The sequence below is a fragment of the Girardinichthys multiradiatus genome, chromosome 18 (assembly GCF_021462225.1).
Source record: "Girardinichthys multiradiatus isolate DD_20200921_A chromosome 18, DD_fGirMul_XY1, whole genome shotgun sequence".
Lineage (NCBI taxonomy): Eukaryota > Metazoa > Chordata > Actinopteri > Cyprinodontiformes > Goodeidae > Girardinichthys > Girardinichthys multiradiatus.
The window spans coordinates 16,650,937-16,676,965 of NC_061810.1; the positions used below are offsets into that span (position 1 = coordinate 16,650,937).

Below are 26,029 nucleotides of genomic sequence, written 5' to 3' on the forward strand. Positions count from 1 at the left end.
GACGATCAGTTAGTTGGAAGCAACAAATCTGTGGCAACAGCACAAAAAGGCAGATTGTAACATGAAGCCTTGTGTTTCCAAGTGCTGCTAATTTTGGGATGGGAGATAAACTAAACATTTTCCCCATTCGTTAACGCCCAAAACCTGTGCCACTTTTTAAACGGCAGAAAAGGTATGCCGAGAAATACGGGATGGGGCACTGCTCAGCAAAAAATAACCCTGGCAATCACACCGTGTTGTCAAGTTGAAAGAATGAGACTGAGATCCACGTTAAGACCTGAAAGCATCGTAAATAGAAAGGTCAAACGTAGGAGCCGATCATGTAGCTCGGTTATATTTAACGTCTTAATTGATTCAATAAATGGATGTGTGTGGCGCCACCTGTACAAGCATATTAGTTACACTTGGTCCATTTATAGATGCAGATAAGGCCATGTGTGCGTGCATTACAGTATGTAAGCGTCAACATACAATATCCTCTTATACACCATGAGCTGTAAATAGCGTTTATGAATAACAACAAAGTCTCACAAAGGCATTTGTGCTGAAGCCAAATGAATGACAACACAGCAGTCAAGTGAAAAGAACTTTATAGAGAAAATGTTTGTTTTAAAACAGCATGTTTTACATATCAGTATTTAAAAAACAAAATCCACATAAAAGTAAAATAAAGCCCATTTGCTGGAAAGAGCAAGGTTAATCTAAAAATTAAAAAAGGGGCAGTGCCCTGTCTCCGTTTCCATGTTGCTGGTGTAATTTATTCATGTTCTTTTCTGCAAAGTACCTGAAAGCTCATTCCATTGTTAGGAGCACCATTTAAATACTTTTGCATAACATAAAACTGGTACATATCAAAAATTTTTTTAAGTCTTTTTTTTAACTTTGTCATCCAAAATTCACTACCAGTAATGGTTAAATTTTGTCCTTGCTCCCACGACAATACAATCACTTTCAAAATATTCAAAAGAGCTGAGAAGAAAACTGTCACATCAAAGAAAAGTGTTCAAATTTAAAAACACCTTTAAAAAGAGGCTTTGAAGGCATGAGCTATTAAATCCTCAAACTGGTAAGATCATTTACAAACGACCTGAGTATATACACCTTAACATAATTCAGATTTTCTTAAAAGAAATGTCCACAAAAATTGTGATGAACTGAATTTGTTTTTTTTGTTTTTTACAAAAGAATATTGAATGTAACTCAGTAGCGTCGCCATCTGTTATCATGGTCTCTGTGGCCACGGTTGCCAGGCCACTCTTCATAATGTCTGTTTCCACCTCGGCTGTCGTGGTGACGGTTGCCACCACTCCTATCATTCTGTTGGTAGTAGTTCTCCCTGCTGTGGCCGTGCTGCTGATGACGCCCAGAGCCGTGCTCGTCCCCGTGGCGCTGGCTTCTCCCGCCGCTGCTCATCTGGGATGGATGATGCCTGTAGTGATCGCCGTCCTGTTGCCTCGAGTCGCCTCTGCCAGAATGTCCACCAGCGGGCGACTGCCGCTGGACAGATTTGGAGAAGGTGCCATTAAGCTGCTCGAGCTGCTGCATATGGAGCTGCCACATGTTGTTCCTCTATAGATGAAGAAAAGAACAGGTAGCAAGAAGTGAGATTCAAACGGTTCTTTGAGTTGAAGCTTTCTATTTAATTTACTTGGCAGAAAGAAATAAAAATAAATAATTTACTTTGTAGGTCAAGGAAATAATGTGTTACCATGACATGCTTCGGGAGATTATCAGGGGATAAAAATGACCTCTGCATTTGGTGTGGAGGAGTGTATGGTGGAGAACTGAACTGGATTGGAATCCTGTAAGGAAAAAATAAAAAATCATAAATAAAAGGTTTATAACAACTCATCAAAACCCTTGTTTCTCATTACAGAGTATCTGCAAGTTTCAGCAAGTCAAATATCTAACTTTTAAAGACCTTTTTAATGCCACCTTGAATGAAACATAAGACCTGAAAAAAATAATTTAAATAAAGGGGGTGGTTGGGGGATCTTGCTGTTTTACAATCCAGCATAGCATGCGTGTCACACAATGAGACACATTGAAGTTTAGTTTGTGTCTGTTTATTGAACATAAGGTGATAAAAATGCTCTCTGGTTCAGTTATATGAACAAGTGTAAAAAATGTGCTTGTGATTTGTGAGTCTTCATTTACAAAAGCCATCCCATACGACAGAAAAAGTACGAGGTGGAGGGAAATCACAGACGCAGTAACTAAATATATCGGCAAAGACATGGCTACTGTCAGCGCATTGGAAAAACCCGGATTCAAAAATCTTATTAAGACACTTGGCCAAATACAGGTCCTTCTCAAAAAATTAGCATATTGTGATAAAGTTCATTATTTTCCATAATGTCATGATGAAAATTTAACATTCATATATTTTAGATTCATTGCACACTAACTGAAATATTTCAGGTCTTTTATTGTCTTAATACGGATGATTTTGGCATACAGCTCATGAAAACCCAAAATTCCTATCTCACAAAATTAGCATATCATTAAAAGGGTCTCTAAACGAGCTATGAACCTAATCATCTGAATCAATGAGTTAACTCTAAACACCTGCAAAAGATTCATGAGGCCTTTAAAACTCCCAGCCTGGTTCATCACTCAAAACCCCAATCATGGGTAAGACTGCCGACCTGACTGCTGTCCAGAAGGCCACTATTGACACCCTCAAGCAAGAGGGTAAGACACAGAAAGAAATTTCTGAACAAATAGGCTGTTCCCAGAGTGCTGTATCAAGGCACCTCAGTGGGAAGTCTGTGGGAAGGAAAAAGTGTGGCAGAAAACGCTGCACAACGAGAAGAGGTGACCGGACCCTGAGGAAGATTGTGGAGAAGGGCCGATTCCAGACCTTGGGGGACCTGCGGAAGCAGTGGACTGAGTCTGGAGTAGAAACATCCAGAGCCACCGTGCACAGGCGTGTGCAGGAAATGGGCTACAGGTGCCGCATTCCCCAGACCTGGGCTACAGAGAAGCAGCACTGGACTGTTGCTCAGTGGTCCAAAGTACTTTTTTCGGATGAAAGCAAATTCTGCATGTCATTCGGAAATCAAGGTGCCAGAGTCTGGAGTAAGACTGGGGAGAAGGAAATGCCAAAATGCCAGAAGTCCAGTGTCAAGTACCCACAGTCAGTGATGGTCTGGGGTGCCGTGTCAGCTGCTGGTGTTGGTCCACTGTGTTTTATCAAGGGCAGGGTCAATGCAGCTAGCTATCAGGAGATTTTGGAGCACTTCATGCTTCCATCTGCTGAAAAGCTTTATGGAGATGAAGATTTCATTTTTCAGCACAGCCTGGCGCCTGCTCAAAGTACCAAAACCACTGGTAAATGGTTTACTGACCATGGTATCACTGTGCTCAATTGGCTTGCCAACTCTCCTGACCTGAACCCCATAGAGAATCTGTGGGATATTGTGAAGAGAACGTTGAGAGACTCAAGACCCAACACTCTGGATGAGCTAAAGGCCGCTATCGAAGCATCCTGGGCCTCCATAAGACCTCAGCAGTGCCACAGGCTGATTGCCTCCATGCCACGCCGCATTGAAGCAGTCATTTCTGCAAAAGGATTCCCGACCAAGTATTGAGTGCATAACTGTACATGATTATTTGAAGGTTGACGTTTTTTGTATTAAAAACACTTTTCATTTATTGGTCGGATGAAATATGCTAATTTTGTGAGATAGGAATTTTGGGTTTTCATGAGCTGTATGCCAAAATCATCTGTATTAAGACAATAAAAGACCTGAAATATTTCAGTTAGTGTGCAATGAATCTAAAATATATGAATATTAAATTTTCATCACTACATTATAGAAAATAACGAACTTTATCACAATATGCTAATTTTTTGAGAAGGACCTGTACAACATGACCCGGTTCTGACACAGAATCTCTAGGGACTTATTTATGCACCTTTTGCATTAATAAGACTGTTCTTGTTGAGGGGTATTTATAGACACAATCTGGACTTTGAGATTACAACTTAGCATTATTTCCTATTTTACCACATTGTGTGGTGTTTAAAATCTAGCAAATAAATGGCAATTGTTATTTAAATGGTAATTTAAATAACTGATGCCTGTGATGTGATTTTTCTTGGTTAGGGGTTTTGCAGGCATTGTCTTAACTTGACGTTTTCCATTTTACTTTTTGTGGTTCTTTAAAATTCCCACCAACCCAAGAGCATCGCAAATAATTTTAAGATGCTCTGATACCTGTAACTGTTCCTGCTCAGTTGTTTTTTTATAGCCAGTATCTCAACTTTTGTATTTGTAATTTGAGGTCATCCCATTTTTTTTATTTAACTTTTTTTTAATTCTACAATTTCTATGTAATTTTTATTTTATGTTTTATGCATAAAATAATCATGCAGAACTCAAGACTGTTCTCCCCAAATTCATACATTTTCCAACAAGAGATAAATATATCCGGGATCAGCTCTATTGTAACATCAAAGGGGCACACAAGGCTGCTGCTGGTCCACATTTGGGCCTGTCTGACCACATCACTGTTGAACTCATCCCTGTCTACAAACCCCTGATCTGCAGATCAAAGCCCATCATCAAAACTGTTCAGGTCTGGACTGAGGCAGCAGATCAGTGATGATCCCTCTCTTCCCAATACATTGAACAGTTTTTTCTCTAGATTTGACATTCCTAGCAGCAGTGAAAATAATGCACTTGTTAAATTAGAGGAGCAATATCAGCCTCTAATTCTACAGTTCAACCAGGTGACTTCCCCCCCAACAAAGCCGCAGGACCAGACAAGGTGTCAGGAAGGACTCTGAGGTCATGTGCTGAACAGCTGGCAGGGGTCTTTTTAGACATTTTCAATCTGTCCCTGCAGTTTTCCACTGTCCCTGTCTGCCTTAAGTCCTCCATCATCATGCCTGTACCAAAGAGATCGGCTGTGACTGACTTGAATGATTACCGCCGAGTCGCACTAACCCCAGTCATAATGAAATGCTTTGAGAGGATCATCCTGAAACACATCAAGGATAGCCTTCCTGCTAGCCTGGACAAGCATCAGTTTGCCTATAGGAGGAACCTGTCCACAGAGGATGCCATCTCCATTGCACTACATACAGCCCTGACACACCTGCAGCATCCTGACACTTATGTTAGGATGTTATTCGTCGACTTCAGTTCAGCATTTAATACCATCATCCCGGACAAGCTGATAGTTAAGTTACATGACCTGGGACTTTCATCATCAAAGTGTCTTTGGATCTGGGACTTTCTCACCAACCGACCTCAAGTGGTTAGAATAGGGAACCGAACATCATCCACTCTGGTCCTCAATATAGGCACACCACAGGGTTGTGTGCTTAATCCAGCTCTCTTCACACCGTTTACCCACAACTGCGCAGCCATCCACTCCTCTAACAGGAGTGGATGGCTGCTGATGATACCACCGTAGTGGGTCTGATAACGAACAATGATGAGACCATCTACAGGGAGGAGATCCAGCACCTGTTCCAGTGGTGTTCATTGAACAACCTGGTGCTCAACACCAGTAAGACCAAGGAGGTCATAGTGGATTATAGGAGGTCCAGGAAAACACTGCACACACCTATTACCATTCAAGGGAAGATTGTGGAGTGTGTGGACAACATCAAATTATTGGGTATCCACATCATCTCTGACCTGGTCACTGAACAGCTCTTTTCTGACGAGGAAGGACCAACAAAGACTCTTCTTCCTTAGGAAACTGAAAAGGGTTGGGTTGGACTTCCTGCTCAGACGCTCAAAATTTTCTATAGAGCTGTGATTGAGAGCATCCTCTGCCTCAGTTATGACCGTGAGGTATGGCAACTACACAGTCCAAGACAAAAACGACTTGGCCGGGATGATGAAAAGTGCCCAGTGGATTGTAGGGGGTCAGTTAACCAAACCTGGACTCAATTTACGCTGGCAGACTGCAAAGAAAGGCCAGTTGTATTGCTGCTGATACCACCCATCCAGGATACAAATTGTTTGTACCACTGCCATCTGGGAAACGATACAGATGTATAAAGACTACAACCACTCTAAGGAACAACTTTGTCTCAAGAGCTGTTAAAATAATCTGTCCACCATTCATCTCCTCTACCCCTCTGCAGACACACTCACACCCATTTGCTGCACCTTAAGGACAGATTGAGATTCAGCAACATATATAAGCTTTATTATTTTATTCATTTATTTACTTATCACTGAGGTGACACAGCAATTTTGCTATGTTCTAGAAACATAATGACAAACAAATAAAATCTTATCTTATCTTAAAAGAACACCTTTTTAATTTCAATTTTATTTAGTTTCATGGGTTCTTGCTTGGTTTTCTTTTAGGTTGCTGGGATCTTGTTAAAGGTCTAATGTTGACCACAGAAAGGGACATAATATGGCAGTATTGCTAATTGTGAAACACAATGTGCAACTGATTGTTGAAAATGGTTAAAATAAAACCTTTAAATGACATATACAGCTCAACCAGGTGACTCCCCCCCCCCCCCCCCCCCCCCCTTACACACCTGGGGGATTCCTACTTAATCTGGAAAAATAGCCTACTGTTGTATAAAAAGACACTTCGCCAAGCTAGAACAGCTTATTTCTCATCATTAATAGAAGAGAACAAGAATAATCCTAGGTTTCTCTTTAGTACAATTGCTAAACTTACACAGTCATAGCTCTGTTGAGCCATTCATTCCGAACCGCCCCAGTGCATGCTGTAGGTCTTGGCTAGAGGGGGCCAGCAGGACCACGTCATCTGCAAAAAGAAGAGACGAAATCCTCTGGTCCCCAAACCGGCCCTGGGCTGCGCCTAGAAATCCTGTCCATAAAAGTTATGAACATGACCGGTGACAAAGGGCAGCCCTGCCGGAGTCCAACATGCACCGTGAACAGATCCGATTTAGTGCCGGCAATGCAAACCAAGCTCCTGCTCCGCTTGTACAGAGATCGGATGGCCCCTAATAAAGGGCCCCCGATTCCATACTCCTGGAGCACCCCCCACAGGGCATCACGAGGGACACAGTCGAATGCTTTCTCCAGGTCCACAAAACACATGTGGACCGGTTGGGCAAATTCCCATGGACCCTCGAGTACCCTGTAGAGGGTATAGAGCTGGTCCAGTGTTCCACGGCCGGGACGAAAACCACACTACTCCTCCTGATGCCGGGGTTCGACTATCGGCTGGACTCTCCTCTCCAATACCCTGGCGTAGGCCTTACCAGGGAGGCTGAGGAGTGTGATCCCCCTGTAGTTGGAACACACCCTCCGGTCACCCTTCTTATGTAGGGGGACCACCACCCCAGTCTGCCAAGCCAAAAGGCACTGTCCCCGTCCGCCACGCAATGTTGAAGAGACGTGTCAACCATGACAGCCCCATAACATCCAAAGACTTGAAGTACTCAGGGCGGATCTCATCCAACTCCGAAGCCCTGCCACGGCGGAGCTTTCTAACCACCTTGGTGACTTCAGCCCGGGTGATGAAAGAGTCCAACCCCAAGTCCCCAGCCTGTTTCCACCAGGGAATGCGTGATGGCAGGATTGAGGAGATCCTCGAAGTACTCCTTCCACTGCCCGATAATGTCCCCAGTCGAGGTCAGCAGCTCCCCACCCCCACTGTAAACAGTGTTGGCGAAGCACTGCTTCCCCCTCCTGAGGCGCCGGACAGTTTGCCAGAATCGCTTCGGGGCCAACCGGTAGTCCTTCTCCATGGCCTCACCGAACTTCTCCCAAGTCCGAGTTTTTGCCTCTGCCACCGCCCGGGCCGCGGTACGCTTGGCCCCACGGTACCCGTCAGCCACCTCAGGAGTCCCACAAGCCAAACACAGCCGATATGAGTCCTTCTTCAGCTTGACAGCGTCCCTTACTGCCAGTGTCCACCACCGGGTTCGGGGATTGCCGCCGCAACCGGCACCGCAGACCTTACGGCAGCAGCATTGACAATAGATGCGGAGAACATGGTCCACTCGGATTCTATGTCTCCAACATCCCTCGGAATCTGGTCAAAGCTCTCCCGGAGGTGAGAGTTGAATACATCCCTGGCCAAGGGCTCCACCAGACGTTCCCAGCAGACCCTCACTATGCGATTGGGCCTGCCAGGTCTGTCCAGCTTTCTCCTACCCCAGCGGATCCAACTCACCACCAGGTGGTGATCAGTGGACAGCTCAGCCCCTCTCTTCACCCGAGTGTCCAAAACATGCGGCCGAAGGTCTGATGATACGACAACAAAGTCGATCATTGACCTCCTGCCTAGGGTATCCTGGTGCCAAATGCACTGATGGACACCCTTATGTTTGAACATGGTGTTCATTATGGACAATCCGTGACTAGCACAGGAGTCCAATAACAAAACACCGTTCGGATTCAGATTGGGGAGGCCATTCCTCCCGATCACGCCTTTCCAGGTGTCACTGTCATTTCCCACGTGGGCGTTGAAGTCCCCCAGCAGAATAATGGAGTCCCCGGGAGGGGCACTATCCAGCACCCCCGACAGGGACGCCAAGAAGGCCGGGTAATCCGCACTACCACTCGGTCCGTAGGCTGAAATGATAGTCAGAGACCTGTCCCCAACCCGAAGGCACAGGGATGCGACCCTCTCATCTACCGGAGTAAACCCCAACACGAGACAGCTGATCTGGGGGGGCAACAAGCAAACCCACCCCAACCGGCCGCCTCTCCCCCGTGGACTCTCTTCCACCGGTACCTCAATGTTCCCCCTGCAGGTGGCGGGACCACTGGGGGATGGTCTCGCGTCTCTCGTTCGGGCTTGGCCTGGCCGGGTACCGCAAGGAGCAACCCAGCCACCAGGCGCTCTCCGACGAGTCCTGACCCCAGGCCTGGCTTCAGGGTGGGACTCCGGCTCCGCCGAACCGGGCGACGTCACGTGCCTCGATTTTGTAGTCGTCATGAGGGGTTCTTGAACCGCTCTTTGTCTGACCCGTCACCTAGAGCCTGTTTGCCATGGGAGACCCTACCAGGGGCATTTAAGCCCCAGACAACATAGCCTCTAGTATCATTTGAGCACTCAAATCCCTCCACCACGTTAAGGTGGCGGTTCAAGGAAACAAAATTGATTCTATTAAAAAGAAAATCTTTGACATACTCCCGAAGATGATTACTTGATCCTCAGCAAGTGAGACATTGGAAGTAACTGTAGAACCTGATCTGTGTTTGGACTGCTTTGATCCTGTGGAGCTTCCTGAGTTATCAGAAATATTAGCTTAATCTAAACCTTCAACTTGTATGTTAGACCCAATCCCAACCAAATTATTTAAGGAAGTGTTTCCTCTGATTACCAGCCCCATTTTAGATATGATTAATTTATCCTTAGTAAATGGATATATACCACAAGCTTTTAAGGTAGCTGTAATTAAACCTTTGCTTAAGAAACCTTCGCTTGATCGAGATGACTTGAAAAATTACAGACCTATATCCATTCTTCCATTCTTATCTAAAATTCTTGAGAAAATAGTTGCTAATCAAGTGTGTGAGCATTTATACAGCAATGACCTGTTTGAAGAGTTTCAGTCAGGCTTCCGAGCTCATTATAGCACTGAAACAGCTCTGCTGAAAGTCACTAATGATATTCTTCTAGCCTCAGATAATGGACTTGTGTCTGTACTTGTCTTGTTAGACCTCAGTGCTGCATTTAATACAGTCAATCATAATATTCTCTTAGAAAGGCTGGAATATGCTGTAGGGATCAGGGGAACAGTGCTAGGCTGGTTTAAATCTTATCTGTCTGACAGATTCCCGTTTGTTCATGTAAATGATAAATCATCTTTAAACTCCAGGGTTAATTGTGGAGTACCACAGGGTTCAGTACTTGGGCCAATTCTCTTTACTATATATATGCTTCCAATAGGTCAAATTATCAGGCAGCATGGGATGAATTTTCACTGTTACGCTGATGATACTCAGCTTTACTTATCCATAAATCCTGATGAACCCAACCAGTTAGACTACAGGCATGTCTTGAAGACATAAAAACTTGGATGACTTTAAATTTTCTGCTTCTAAATTCAGACAAGACAGAAGTTGTCATCTTTGGACCGGAGTCTTTAAAAAATAAACTGCTTAGTCAATAACTTAACCTGGATGGCATTAAATTGACCGCCGACAATAAAGTAAAAAAACTTGGTGTTACTTTTGACCAGGACATGTAATTCAAATCCCATATTAAACAGGTTTCTAGGATTTCCTTCTTTCATCTCCGGAACATTGCCAAAATTAGAAATATCCTATCCTGGAGTGACGCTGAAAAACTAGTCCATGCATTTGTTACTTCAAGGAGGGACTATTGTAATTCGTTACTATCAGGATGTCCACAAAATGCAGTTAAAAGCCTTCAGCTGATTCAAAATGCTGCAGCAAGAGTTCTGATAAAAATTAAAAAGAGATCATATTTCCCCTACTTTAGCTTGCCTTCATTGGCTCCCTGTTAAATCTAGAACAGAACTTAAGATTCTCCTCCTCACATATAAAGCCCTTAATGATTTAGCTCCATCATACATAAGAGATCTGATTGTTCAATACATTCCTAACAGGGCATTTCGTTCTAAGACTGCAGGTTTACTGGTGGTTCCTAGTCTCTAGAAGTAGAATGGGAGGCAGATCCTTTAGTTATCAGGCTCCTCTCCAGTGGAACCAGCTCCCACTTTTAGTCCGTGAGGCAGACACCCGGTCTACTTTTAAGGCTAGGCTTAAAACTTTCCTTTTTGATAAAGCTTATAGTTAGAGTGGCTTAGGTTATCCTGAGCTATCTTCTTTATTTTTACCTCCGTCTTCTTCCCTCCCTGTTGGATGGATTAAGGGGGAGTCAGGTTTAGCCTAAACCGGCTCAGTTATGGTTGAGGTGCAAACACACCCTCCATTTCTGCTACCTGTATGACCCCTTCTCCTTTCCAATGGTTATAATCAATCTGACAGAGAGAGGTATCTCAATCGTTGTGGTTTTTAGTATAACAATTAATCAGTGGGCTCCAGATGGACAAACTGTCTACTTTAAAGGCTAGGCTTAAAACTTTCCCTTTTGATAAAGCTTATAGTTAGAGTGGCTTAGGTTATCCTGAGCTATCTCTGTAGTTATGCTGCTATAGGCTTAGGCTACTGGAGGACATAATGACCACTTTCACCCTCTTCGCTACATTCTCACACTACTCTCCAATTTTACATTATTTCCTGTTATTTCAGCTTTTAACTTTGCTCTCTCTCTTTTCTCTTCCTAGAAGCTACACCTGGCCTGACTCTGTGTCTACCTGTGACACCTTTCTGGAGAGGGGCATCGTCCAAGCTTCTGCTGGCAACAACTTAATGCTCACCCTCTACCGATGATCCACATGGCCCCATCTTTCAGAGTTTAACACGTTCTCTCTCCTAGATATGGCAATTGACTGAGCTTTTACTGTGACTAACTCTATGTGCTATCTTTCAGACTCTAACCTTGAAAACTGGCTGAGAGTTTATCTGTTTTTTCTTTCTAGATGAAACGACTAAAGGAGCTACATCCATTAACATTTACTTTTCCTTCTCATAGAAAGTACTCCTGGATCAGTGCTTCTTTGTGTCTCTGCTCTGTTCTCTCAAACCCCCAGTCGGTTGTGACAGATGGCCACTCACACTGAACTTGGTTCTGCTGGAGGTTTCTTCCTGTTAAAAGGGAGTTTTTCCTCTCCACTGTCGCTACATACATGCTCAGTATGAGGGATTGCTGCAAAGTCAACGCCAGTGACTGCCCACTGTCTCTACATGCTCATCCGGGAGGAGGGAATGTTGCAATTCACTGACTGGATGCAATCTGCTGGGTTTCCTTAGATAGAAAAACGTTTTATCCGATTTGAATAAATGACTGAATCTGACTGCAGTGTTCAATGATTAGGATTAATTGGAATGTATGTTCCTGACTTTTGTGAAGTGCCTTGGGACGACATGAGTTGTGAATTGGCGCTATATAAATAAACTGAATTGAAATTGAATTGAATATATATTGTCTATTGTGATTTAGCCCAAAGATATCGTGATAATAGATTTTCTTAATATCGCCCAGCCCTAGCAGCAACAACCATTTTCTGAGGAGCTTTAGCCACACCAGGGGAGCAAAACAGTGACATTTCTGTGGTCTCTTTTGCCTCTTTTTCACTGGCTCCATTTGGCCCTACTCAACCCGCTTGCGACCATTTCCATTACTATTTTTTTTCCTGTACCTGCATCTAGTGTTTTGGTCCCTGCTCCTAAGCAGGTACGACCGGGGCTGAACAGGGACTACGTGTGACGTGAACAGACTGCTGTTCACTGATTGGCCATGGGACCAGAAGAAATAAGAAGATCTTCACCAAGGTAGTACAGGTAAAAGTTAATTGAACTCTAAAGCGACTACAATAATATTAAAGACCACATTTGCCGGAGCGGGTCAAACAGCAATATAATTTTACTATCTACAAATCATAAAACATGCCTGAAGGCTGAAAGAAAAGAAAAAGGACACATCAGCTTTCTGAATTACACACAGGTAGGGTGCTGTATTTAATAACATCCTACACCTGCTGATCACACATAAAATCAGCTGTTCAGACGCACAAACATTACTCCGAAAACACACAAAACAATACCACCATGAAACAGCGTGTTTGGTTCAGAAAGGTATTGATGGCCCTTTAGCGAACCAGCGTCTGCAGCAGGAGAGAACAGGCAGAGAGCAGTTGCCCGTAATCACACTAATTTCATCGGATCAAATGGGAGGAAACCACGGAGCACGAATATCCAATATCCAACTTTAAACTAACTTAACCGTGGTCAGACGTCTGTGGTTTTGAGCTTTAAAGTCCTGGTTTTCTTTATTGTCATGGCTGAGACAGAAACTTCCTCATAACGCCCAAAATTATAACTTCTTCAGGCAAACTTTGGAGCTTCAACAGTCCAGACAGCAGCATATATATGGGTATTCCCCTCTACTTGCTTTAAACTAAATAATATAAGGTGAAAGCACAAGCTACTACCTTCACGATACCATAAATCTTGCTAAAAAACGGAATCAGTTGAATGTAATGAATTTGGTAAAAAATCGACGACTAGCTGGGCTAACAACAGTAACTGGACTAACAGTAACTGGGCCAACCGCAGTAACTGCGCTAACAATAACAACAGCACATGAGGCTAACAACAGCACCTGAGGCTAACAACAGCAGTAACTCAGGCTAACAAGAATAACTGAGGCTAACAACAATGACAACCACAGCCGCATCTTGACACGTCGCTCATATTTTCCACTACCTGTTATCTGTTTGTGGCAGTTTAATGTACGTGACAACAAAGCAAGTTAGAATATGTGGTGGACAAGTACCAAAATATAACTTATTATTTTTCTATGGAAATGTTTCCAGTTAATGTTTTTATCAACTGTGTCATAAAATATTTCTCTGAAATATTTATGTATATTCTGTTAGATTAACGTTCTTTTTTTATTTCACTATTTACATCTATTATAAAATAATTACATTACTGGATAAAACAGGACCATTTATTAAAACTCCACAAAATAGTTTAGCTGAGCACTGACATCAACAACATTCTGTCCCAATTGCAGCTGCCAAAGTGTATTCTTTTAAAAAACATACCTTTAATTGTACCTGCTAAGGTGAGTATACACATTTTTTATTTTTATACCATTAATTTGTCACAAAAAGTAGTTTCTAAGATATTTTTAAGCGAGAAAGTAGATCTCAAAACTTCAAAGTAGGCTCATCAAGAATGAGCCTACTTTCAATTGTTCTTTCGGAATTTTTGGAGCAGCAGAGCTATACATATGCCCCCTTTCCGCTGGCTCATTTTGCAGTCTGCCTGAAGAAGATACAATTTCGGGTTTGAGGTTTTTGTCTCAGCCATGTCAAATCGAGGAAAATGATTAACACACTTATTTTTCTTATAGTGTTATACGGAGCAGAGCCGGGCCAAATCGAGCCGGTGGAAAAGGGGCATTATAGACCAGTCTGGCTGCTAACTTAGGCTAACTGTGCGGCTGGACTGGGACCTCCACACTAATCGCTGCCTGATCTCAAACCGGCACTCTGATTTCCCACAACCTGTTATCTGTTTGTAGCAGTGAAAGCGGATATAATACGTTTAGTAGGTATGTGGTGAATAGCTGCAAATACAAGAATATAAAATAAACTTGACATTTTAAGTTAATTTAGGTATTAATGATAAACTGTTTAGCCACAGTTCTGTAAGAAAAACAAATACTGCAGAACTGACGATCAGAGCACTTTAAAGTTTCCCTGTAAATTAAAAAAAGTACACATTTGCCTAAGACTGGCTTTTCATGTAAACCTAACTTAGTGGAGTGTGGACTCCTGATTTTCTTTTTGTCATGGTTTTATGCAGATGGCTCTGCAGGAGGAGAAACCACAGTTCCAGGTTTGGATGCAGGATGTGGAAGAGGATGTGATCCTCTCCAACCTCTTGTCCTGCCATCGTCTACACATATTCTACTTTATATACCGTAAATTCTGGATTATAAGCTGCTACTTTTTTCACACACTTTGAACACTGCGGCCTATACAACAGTGCGGATAATGCATGTTTTTTTCATGCCGCCAAAAACAATTTGCCTGTAAACAGTAGACCAATCAAATTGATGAGTAGTTCAAAGAGGTCCAATGAACTTGTGCGATAAATCAAGAGCACTTTCACAATTCAATTACCGGTATTGTAAATCAGACATTTATATTCAGCCTCATCAACATGGAAAATCACCAACGGTATTCGAAAGGCTGGACTGCGCATGATTAAGGGGACCAGGTGCGCTCAAGTGAGAGCGTCAACGAAGAGGCTGATGTGAGTGACGAGATCCTGAGGCTGTTCAATTCGGACACTGAAGAACAAGAGTTTGATGGTTTCAGTGCGCAGGAAGAAGATCAAGAAGGCGATCAATGACCTTTGACCTCGTAGGCTGCAGTGTATATCAGTTAGGAGATTGGAATGTTGTTCATGCACTGTTCAGTAAAAAAGCATTAGCAACGAAATTTGTGTGTTACTGATAACATACTTATATTTAAAGGTAGCCGTGTTACAAGCACTGTTCGAAAAAAAGCATTTGCTTATATTACCATACGGATTAAAAATTCCTCACGTGTAATATATTTCTGTGTAAATCATATTACAACGTGGGACACCCGTGGCTTAACATTCGGTGGGGCCTGTACAAGTACAAAATTGGGTCTTCTTTCTAAAATTACAGCATGCGGCTTTTAATCAGGTGCGCTCTGTAGTCCGGAATTTATGGTAAATATCTGCTTATTACAGTCGAGGAATCAAGTCCTGTATTTCTGGACTGATTATCTGTAATTTCTTTTACTAAAAACATTGTTCTGTTTCTGCTGTAGATATCTGATGAGTTTTTCTGATTATTATAATAGTAAAAGGAAAATGGATGTGTTTATCAGTGTGTACTAGTTATTGTAAATGAATCAGGCAGTTTTTAAGCAACAACTCTGGCCAGGTGTAGGTTGATAAAAAGTTAAATATAAAGAAATTTAACTTTTCCTGCTTACAGATCCAGCGCAACGTAAGGAATAATGGAAGGAATTAATCAACTGTATACCTCTAAAGTTGCTCAATATCTACCATTATTTATCAGTTCAAACAAAAGTATTTATTAGCCAAGACTCTTTTAAAAGGAGTAATGCCATCTGCTGGACCGAAGGTGTAGTGCAGTTTTCTTCACAACTTCCCCCATTAGGCTAAATTAAATAAATGGTCCCTGGCCTTTTTGCGCAATGGAAACAGAAGGCACTCAAATCCTCCTGGATTCCTTTTACCTGGGTAAAACAAATCCTGGGGCTTTAAATCCCAGGCTTTTAGTAAAAAATGGGCCAAGGAAGAAAAGAAGTAAGAGTTCATGGAAGAAAACATGGAAGGACTGAAGGAAGAATGAAGAGACATGAAGAAGGAAAGACACATTTAAACAATGGGATTAGTCTAGAAATACAAATATTTTTCCATACTCGTATTTGCTTCTTCTATATCCAGACTGTATAGAAACCCTGCTTTATTTTGATACACTGTCCATTATGCATTATAAATACATGGTGGTTTAGAGGTGGGCAACATGGCAATATTATAGAATTAATACAGATAATTAAGGACAATCTGCTAAAAAAAGAAAGATTGCGATATCATCTATAAAGTACAAGACATTATGTCCTTTGCTCTATTATGCTTTTATCCAGGCTAAGTTTTATTTTACTCCTTTTTCTGTAGATTCATTAACTAGATGTATTGCAGCTAGAGTGCTGGCTTAAATGCACAGTTAAATGTTGCTTTTCAAGAGCTATGATTTCCAACAGAGAAACTGTGATATAAATTTAGATTTTATTGTAAAAACCTGTGAGATACTTTTTTCAACATCGCCCACTCCTGCCTAGTCTTAATATTCGCACAGGGAATCAGGGAAACAAATGGTTGGATATTCTTACCTTTGGCCATGGGGATTTGGGGTATTTGCAGGACTGGAATTCTGTGAGTTTCCTGGACTGCTATGGCTGCTACCTATGATGGAACAGAAAATAGTGCTTAAGAAAATAAAATGATAGTCTAGGTTTAATTGTTTTATTAATCACATTAAAGTTTTGAGCTGCTTTATTTCTTTTAACTAACAGAAAAAATAAAATCAATTAAAAGACAAATGCCCTCTTTTTTATTTCATAACAACACATGCGGATACTTTTTTATGAATGTAATGCCCCTAAAATAATTCTAAAGCCTTCAACAATCATTATCTTTTCAATGTAAATATTGTTTGTATAAACTTCTGTGTACAGATTTTTGGATATACAAATACTTACCCATTCCAAGAAAATGTTAATATCTTGTTAAACTTTGGTTACTTATTTGAGACAAAGTTTTATTTACGAAGCATTACTTATTTACAATGCAGTAAACAACTGCTTAAAAATATCTACAATCAATTGAAAAATATATCCCTCTTTGATTTTCTTTGATTGCCAATTGATGAAGGAAAAGAAGAAAAGTGTTAAATTGGTGTTGACAGCTCTCATCCGATCAGAGGGCACATGTGTAAGGGAGGGGCTCTGCACTGGACTGCGAAGGTGCTGAATGAAATTCTGTGTCAACTTAGGTAATTTATGTTAGAAGGCACTGTAGGTAGAGCGTGTACGACACTGTGAAAAAAATAGTTGACAAAATTGTACCGTTGACACGGCACTTAGTACCGTGTCAGTTATGTTTTCATAACTGCAATGCACTGCAGGAAAGTGCGCAGACACGATTGTCTCCATTTCCTGCCAGCAGCGTTCTTTGTTACAAACCTGAATGCAGACGGTACTAATCAGAGCTCACCTTAAGTAACAACATTACTGCAATGGACGAGCAAGCATAGACTGACCAACTGTCCATTCCCCACATGTTATGAATAAACAGTTGATAAGTGATTAAGATAATGTCAAAGCTGTTATCAGATTCATTCTTAATGACTCTAAAGGGCCTTTGGTTATCTTAAGTTTACAATTTAAAAACTTAAACTAGTCAAAACTGTATTAAATTATTTCACACCAAACGGATACTTCTTAATACACAGTTTGTTGGTTGTAAAAGATCTTATTCTGGGCAAGAAAACATGGAAAACACAAGAAAACAAGCAACATTTTTTACTTTAATTCAAAAACTGAATGAAGGATCCACAAGTCACAAACTGTGCTTTAAAATGATCTATAAATAACATCAAACGTATGTTTGATTAGACCATTTTAGCTTTTGAATGAGCGCCTTATCAAAGAAATGCGAGAATTTTGAAATTCCTCCTTCACAACCCATGGTTTTATTTCTGTATAAGTTATGGGTACCATTACTGAGAACAGAAGCTGCACCCACAGAAAGTAGAGGTGGAGTAAAATAATCATTGACTGTTCAACAAAGAAGTCGACTACCAATACAAAAGTTACAGAACCCATTAGTGTTTTTTTACTCAGCTGCAAATTTATGTCTAGTGATTTGCCTTTTTTTTTTTTTTTTTTTAGCATATATTAGTATACAGCCAAAAATATTTGAACAAGTTTAAAATTAAAATAAATACGAGAACGGATCACAAACAGTTTGGACACACCTGTTCATTTAATGATTTGTCTTTATTTTATTACTACCTCTGGGAACTCTTTAAAAAATTGCTGGAAAACCATTTCAGGTGACAGCCTCATGAAGCTCATCAAAAGAATGATAAGTGCGTGCAAAGCTTGCATGGAGGCAGCTATTATCTTTATTTATTTATTTTTATTACTACCTCTGGGAACTCCTTTAAGATTGCTGGAAAACCATCTCAGGTGACTACCTCCTGAAGCTCATTGAGGGAAAGCTAAAGAGTGTGCAAAGATACATACACACACACACATACATACATACAGTGGGGAAAACAAGTATTTGATACAATGCTGATTTTGCAGGTTTTCCCACTTGCAAAGCATGTAGAAGTCTTTAATTTTAATCATAGGTACTTTTCAACTGTGGTTGAAAGAATCTAAAACAAAAGTTCTCCCCACTACACACACACACACACACACACTTTACAAAAGACATGTTCTGCTAATTTTGTGACATTCTCATTCTTCCTGCACAAATTAAAGATGTGGAAAATTTATAATTTAATTTGAAACACTTTTTCTGTTTATATACCTAACTAATATAATTTGTTAATACATTTTGGCAATGAATCTTATTTAAACGAATCTCTGTGTTTAAAAAAAAACAAAAAACGTTTCTAGACTTAAAAGAAAAATCCCTAAGTGAGCTCACCCGTTCTGAACTGAACTTGGATGGTTTTCCCATACAGCGACGTCCCATTTAGGAGTTGCATTGCATAAGGCACGGATACCTCATGTTTATAAACGGCAAATCCAAATGTTTTCTGTTTTCCATCCAAGTCTTTGGGAATTTTAGTTTTGACGAGAGGTCCAGCCTGCAAGCACAAACGATTACTGTCATACACAACAAGACTGCAAAAAATATATAAATTGCACGCTAACTGGATAGCTTTAATGAATACAATAAAAACAAAGGAAACTGTGAAATAGTGTGCTTAGCCAAAGCTGCTACTAGAGTATACGTAGGAAAGCATTTTTTAAAGGATGATTTCACTTTCCTAAGTAATAATTTTAGCGTGTGTGTCCTAAAAACACTTTTTAGGTATTAGCATTAGCCTGCCGTTACAAACACACTGGACATTTGCTAGCTCCTGGCTAACAACAGCACCTGTAAAAACAGCTCGAACAGAAGCTCCTCCGTTACTCTGGTGTCTAGATTTCTTATGAAGAGAGTACGGTCCGCTTCGTCTTCTATTCCCATTGTCTTTAAAGTTCTAGTCAAACTTTTTTACTGAAACAAACAATGACACTAGCATGAAAAACACCGCGGCATACAGAAGCCCTTCTATCTTCTTCTTTCTTCTTCTTGAGCCTAAAGCAAACCAACGTTTAAGTGCATACCGCCGCTTAGTGTACTGGAGTCTGCAATGTAAAACCTGTATATATGTCAATTAAATTAAATTAAATTAAATTAAATTAAATTAAATTAAATTAAATTAAATTAAATTAAATTAATATATGTTATATTATATATGTCAATAAAATAAAATAAAACAAAACAAAATTCTGAGCTATAGTTGTGAATTTTCATAGGTGAAGCTGTTGCACTACCATATGTGATTAATTCCTGAAAACCCTCAGAAAATTTATTCCAACACAATATCTTATTACAGTCTAGAAATACATAATGTTTTAAAACTATGTATTACATGCCCTACACCAGTGATATCATTACTGAAGAGCGAACCTAAGAGAATCAGTTTCGCTCTTGACTTCTGCACTACATGTTAAATCAGCATTTCCTATAAGAATAAATATCCTTTGTTATAAAACAATAGGTTAAGGAGTAATATGTAATATTTAATATTTTTGCCCAGAATTGAGACAGTAGAGTTTAGAAGTCATATTCTGTTGTCGGAGTGCACAAAGTGCTGGTGACTTAAAGGTGAGAGACAAAGAAGAGAGGAGGATGTGCTTTAAAATTGGATAGAGGGCTATGATAACTGAAAAAAAAGGTGCTTTTGGTCTTTATTTCTGTCACCAGCCAAAGTAAGCATTATTCTAAGAAGTATTTTTCAACTGTTTTTAATGCCTTTACCTCACCATCCATCCGTCCGTCCGTCCGTCCGTCCGTCCATCCATCCATCCATCCATCCATCCATCGGGGACCTGGTGCCTTTTTGAGCTATCAGTAGGCAAGAGACCTTATATTGTGTGAACAGACATGACCATATTTGATCTACCTTGACTGCTTTCCTCCAAGGTCCTTCAAATTGTCCTTACAGACCTTTTATAGTTAGCCACAACAAATTCTTATCCCTCTGACATTAATGCCATCTTAAAATCCTAAAATCTGAATGTTTTTATGACCCTAATGTGCTGAAAGAGTTTTGTCTGAATGCATGTCAGTATGTTATTTGAAGGTTGTTAACTTCCCGATTTAGAACTTCAGAAGGCTTTGAAATAATCCATAAGTAGTCATTGTCTATAATGATAGATTGCTGACAGTTTTGGTTTCTCTTTGGTCTAAAGAATGTGTTAGACAAAATAATTTAATCCATATTCATGACATGCTGAGTAATGTGACGCATCTCACAGGTTGTTGTTCTGTGATTGGTCAATCAGCTTCTCTTGATGTCTGGAATAGGAGACGTCAAGAGAATATTACTATTCTTCTCCTAAGGCAGTTCAGTTCTGATTCAGTCAAGAGACCTGAAAAGAACAAGAACCAGCAAATCGCTTCACCCAACCAACACAATGAGGACCCTGATCAACCTTTTGAGATTTGGTAGTAATAAATGTCTTTCTTTGCATTGTACACTTTTGTCTAATTTTGTTTAAAGTTTCTGCAAGATTTTGATTTTTTGATTTTTGAGTCATAATAGAGAGCTTTATTGCCTTCAGGCAGACAGAACTGTTTCTGGACCAACTGATTAAATATACTCAAATCATTTCAATTCAGTTTACTTACAGTATATAGCACTAATTCACAACACATGTCGTCTCAATGCACTTTATAAAGTCAGTTCAATCGAATCAAACTGATTCCAAGTCAAGTACAAACAGTTATCATACCTAGTGCATACGTAGTTATCAAACAATGCAGTTAAATACAGTTTATTATTCAAATTGGTTAGAAAGTATTTCTATCTAAGTAAACCCAGCAGATTGCATCGAGTCAGTGACTTGCACCATACACTCCTCCTGGATGAGCATGTAGAGTCAGTGGACAGTCACTTGCATGGTGTTGTTGACCTTTACTCAAATTAAAGGTTTTATTTTTGTATGTTCTTTAGTGTGGGGTTATTAAGTTGCAATAAAAGCAGAAATTATAATTTTTTTTATTTTGTTTGTAAAATTAACTTGTGCTCTTCCTACTGTTTTCCCATCTTTTCTAATTATAAATAGGACATTTTGATTGCTTGCAATATTACAAGAACAACAGAGTTTATGGTCCTTGAAAATGATGAATGCTGCTTCACATCAGTGTTCATGGGACCCTTAACTGTTCATTATTTGCTGTTTTAATATTTTCTTAATGTACTCTCTTTATGTGTTGTAGGAAGCCTTTTAACCCCTTTCCTTAAATCCTTAATTTTTCCCCTTATCCTATTGTTTTCCCTGAGTGGATCAGTTCCTTAAAGTGCCACTGATGTCCGTAACGGACCTGACCGTAGAGATCGAACGACCTATTTCAGAGGCTTTGCTCCCATTGTTATCAGATGAATTCTTGTGTGTGTCCTCCATGTTAATTAGATCATTTTGGCTGTTAATGAATTTCTCCTTCATGTCTGCAAAACATCCTCACAGATTCTACCACGGTTTAGGTGGCAATGGTGGGCAAGAGGAGATACAAATTAGGCCAGAATGAGAACTATAAACTATTCCCATTATTACTGGTTTAATTCAATATAAAACAACATAGTGAAGTGCATCCAACATACATACTGCTCTGGCAGTCCAATCTAGACCTTATGCCTATGACATATGTTTAAAATGCAAGGCAGGGTTTTAATTATATGTTTTATGTTGCAATAAACTCCTCAGGTGTTCTTCTGCATGTAAATCCCCAATGCAACAAGATGCTCATAGTTTAAAATTCTCAGAAGAAAGAAGTAGACTAAACCATAAACTCACACCTGGGCAGTACTATTTGTGGCCTAAAACCTTTCAATCTAATTTTAGTTCTTATATGGGCATTACTCCAAACGTTTCCCTGATGTTATTACTTTCCTATATTTACAACTAGAAGAAAGGTTTCATGGGTACTGTGAAAGTCTCCTTCGCCAGAGATATAACACAAAGTAGAACTCAGAGTGAAATGGAAGCCCAGCAGGCAGACACACAATGTATGCATTGAAAACAAAATTTAATTGTATTTTTCAGGAACACTTCAAGGCATATTTGCAAAACATTTTAAATTAAGCTCTAAAAAGTGAAAACACATTGTATGTTAGCAGTGTGCAGAAGAGTTCAAAAGAATACCAGTAAGTGGCAGCATTGATCCATTGACACTGGTTTCCCAGTTCTGGCAACATGAGGCTTTCTTCTGTGGGTTGAGTAGACATAGGTGTCATCCATCCGTCCGTCTGTCCGTCCGTCTGTCCGTCCGTCTGTCTGTCTGTCTGTCTGTCTGTCTGTCTGTCTGTCTGTCTGTCTGTCTGTCTGTCTGTCTGTCTGTCTGTCTGTCTGTCTGTCCATCCAGCTCAAACTAGTATTAACTGAAGAAAAAACTAATCCCAAGTTATTTTTCAGAAGACTACTTTTTATAATTCCTACAATTAAAACTGCAAATGGAACAGAAATTGAGAAAGTCAGTATCTTGGTGTAATTTTCAAGGAGCACATTACCAGTCGTCTGTCTCTGTTAAAATCAAAGCTGGGTTTCTTCTATAGAAACAAGGCCTGTTTCTCTCAAGTCTGAAATTACTTGATCTCAGCATCATTCTTTCCTCTTCTTAACTATGGTGACTTGTTGATGAATTCATCTCAGCAAAATCTCAAGAACCTGGACTCAGTGTAAGATTGGGCTCTATGTTTTTTCACTGGTTGTGGATATTGTGTTAACCATGGTTATGTGTACGCAGCTGCTGGTCATCCTTCTCTTTCTGCCCGCAGGCAGACACACATGCTCCTTTTGTGTATAAGTGTATACTGGGACTACTTCCCTTTTACCTGCATGCTTTCGTGACAAGGCCCCACACCCGGTATGGACTGAGCTCCCAGGGTTTTCATCATGTGCTTGTTCCCAGAGTTAAAACAGAACTGGATAAGAGAGTGTTTAAATATGCTGCCCTCTCAATCTGGATTTTCAGCAAGAGTCCAAACTGACAGAGCTAATGACACTTGGTGAGCTAAAAGCAGTACTGAAATACAGCGAACAAGAGAGCTTTATTAACTGCAATTGCTTTTCAGTCAGTCATGTTTTTATTCAGTCATTTTACGCTTTTAAAACTACATGAATGTATGTGACTGTATGAATATAATTGTTGATATTTGTAAATGGTGCTGCTGTCTTGCCAGACCCCTCTTGGAAAAGAGATTTTAAATCTTAATGTTTTATCTGAATAAATAACGGCGTATAATCTATCCATCCATCCATCCATCCATCCATTTTTATGCAGAAGAGAAACTGAGATATATCAGCCTAAGCTGTGGTTGATCAATGACTCACATTATGTATGTCATTAAAATTATTTTAACTCTCATTATTTTATATAGCAGATGCATCCAGCCTTTGAAGCTTAATGTGCTGCAGAAGCGCACAGAATTGCCTAGCTCTGTCTTATGAGCCAAGGCACAGACAAGCACACTTAGGCCTTCGAATCTGTCTAGATTTGACTATTGCACATTCACAAAGCCATTGTACTAATTTACATTTAAAATTTCTGGTGGACGTGAATTTGGAACCACCATATGGAAGTTAGAATTTACAATTTCAGACAAATAGACTCAGTGACACAGAAATAAGTGTGCCTGCATTAGTTTGCAAGAATTGATTTTTGCACTTGCCATGAAGAGAACTGGGAAGTACCCCAGAAAAAGGCTAAAACCAGCTTCTCATTAGCTGGTCTAATGTGGAGGAGTTTTTATGGTCACTTAGCCACATGGGACGAGTATAGTTGGGCTAAAAACTCACATATGTACGCATACACTCTTATGGTGTATACACACTTCCAATTAGGACCTCCAGCCTACGGGTGTTTGGTGGAACTGCAAAGCTGACCGACTGGTGGCTCTTCGTTAACCCAAATCTTTCCTTCCTGCTCCATCATATACACACACACCCCACTGCCTGTCCCTCCTGTTCATTAATATTCATAATTCATGTGGAATGAAGTGATTCGGGATCATTAAACGCACATGAATATTTGTTGCATGAAAGTTTAATTAAGCCATCCCTCTTTGGCAGCGTGATGTCACCCGAGCAGATTCCCATTCACTGCATCCAGCACACAGCTTAATGGCCTGTGCCTTTTAAAGTGCTACCCTGTGCACATCAAGCAGTAACCACCACAACCCCCACCCTGCACCATCACCACCTATATACACAATCTTATTTTACATCTCTTGACTTGTTATTTGATAGAACCAATTGACAGGAATGGCATTTGAGTGGTTCATATTGTTCCAGTGGCAATCACGCTTAATTCAGTGCTGCAGGAGAGCCACCTTTGTGGTGGATGTCATTTATTATTCAGGACCGCAGACTTATATATAACCTATAGGCTCAGGCCTAGATGGTTACTGGCATATAGAACACAGATTGCTACAGAAGCGTTAAGTTATACTTGGTGCATTTCAAAGTTGCCTTTGAAAGGTTATTAAATTATGGCAACATTGTGTGAACTGCTGCAGAAAAATTATACTTCTTACATTTACAACAAAAATAAAGTATTATCTTTTCAATTTTGCAGAGAAGAATAATAAAAAAACATTTGATAAACTTTTCCCAAAAAATACAGCGTTAGAATTAGGAAAGAATTTTACAGTTTTAACTTAGAGGACACACACAAACACACACATACACACACACACACACACACACACACACACACACACACACACACACACACACACACACACACACACACAAAGTGCTTCAAAAAAAGTACTTAGCCCTTTATGGATTTCTTCTGTTTTAAATTTTTTTGGTCACGCTTAATTTTTTTTACATGTTTAAACATATCTTTCGATCAAACAAAGGTATGTAAATATAAAAAGGAGTTTTCAAATGCTAATCTAAACCAACCTGCCCTTATGTGAAAATATAATTTCCCTTCTTGTAATATCATGAATTAGCTTTCATTAACCACAATTTTCACTCAGTACCAAATGCATTTCATAGTCTTTGGGACTCCAGTAAAATGATCCACTGTTATCATTATGATTATCTACAAATGGAGAAAACATGGAACAGAACAGAATTACTTTAAGAGTGAACCCAGAGAACACAGAACAACATCTAATACACCGCAGGCCTCACTTGCCTCAGTTCAGGTCAGTGTTCATGATTCAGCAATGAGAAAGAGACTGGGCAAAAAATTTATCCATTTGAAGGTTCCAAGGCAAAAACCATTGCAGTCGAGAACAAAAAAGTCTAATGCACATTTACAAAAAATGTATAGATTAACCCCAAGACTTTAGTGAAAATATTCTTTGGACTGACGAGACAATGTTGGATTTTTTGGAAGACTTGCATCCTGTTATATCTGGCAAAAAACTAACAGAGTTTCGGAAAAAGCACATCATATAGACAGTCAGACATGTCAGAGGAAGTGTGATGGCCTGAGGCTGCTTCACTACTACAGGACCTGGATGACTTGCAATAATTGATGGATCCATGAATTTTACTCTCCAGCAGAAACTCTAGAAGGTGAATGTCTGGCTCAACAGTTTGTGACCTTTAAACTCAAGCACACCCGGGTCCTGCATCAGGGCAATG

At 40.2% G+C, this 26,029-nt stretch overlaps 1 protein-coding gene across 1 annotated transcript; it reads right to left on the reverse strand.

The window, feature by feature from the left end:
* Nucleotides 1–573: 573 nt before the first annotated feature.
* Nucleotides 574–19,471, reverse strand: rbm7 (RNA binding motif protein 7). Its single transcript, XM_047392469.1, has 5 exons — nt 19,254–19,471; nt 18,798–18,960; nt 16,469–16,541; nt 1,709–1,802; nt 574–1,569 (listed from the first exon to the last, which is right to left on the reverse strand). Exons 1-5 carry the CDS (start codon nt 19,344–19,346, stop codon nt 1,201–1,203), a joined length of 792 nt encoding a protein of 263 aa, XP_047248425.1. The 5' UTR covers nt 19,347–19,471; the 3' UTR covers nt 574–1,200.
* Between the last annotated feature and the right edge of the window lie 6,558 nt (nt 19,472–26,029).

Coding starts and splice junctions, on each gene's coding strand:
- rbm7 (XM_047392469.1), bottom strand. CDS start 19,346: ATGGGAATAGAAGACGAAGCGGACCGTACTCTCTTCATAAGAAATCTA. Junction 18,961..19,253: donor TGTTCGAGCTGTTTTTACAG/GTGCTGTTGTTA, acceptor TTGTGCTTGCAG/GCTGGACCTCTCGTCAAAAC. Junction 1,570..1,708: donor ATCTCCCGAAGCATGTCATG/GTAACACATTAT, acceptor CTTCATCTATAG/AGGAACAACATGTGGCAGCT.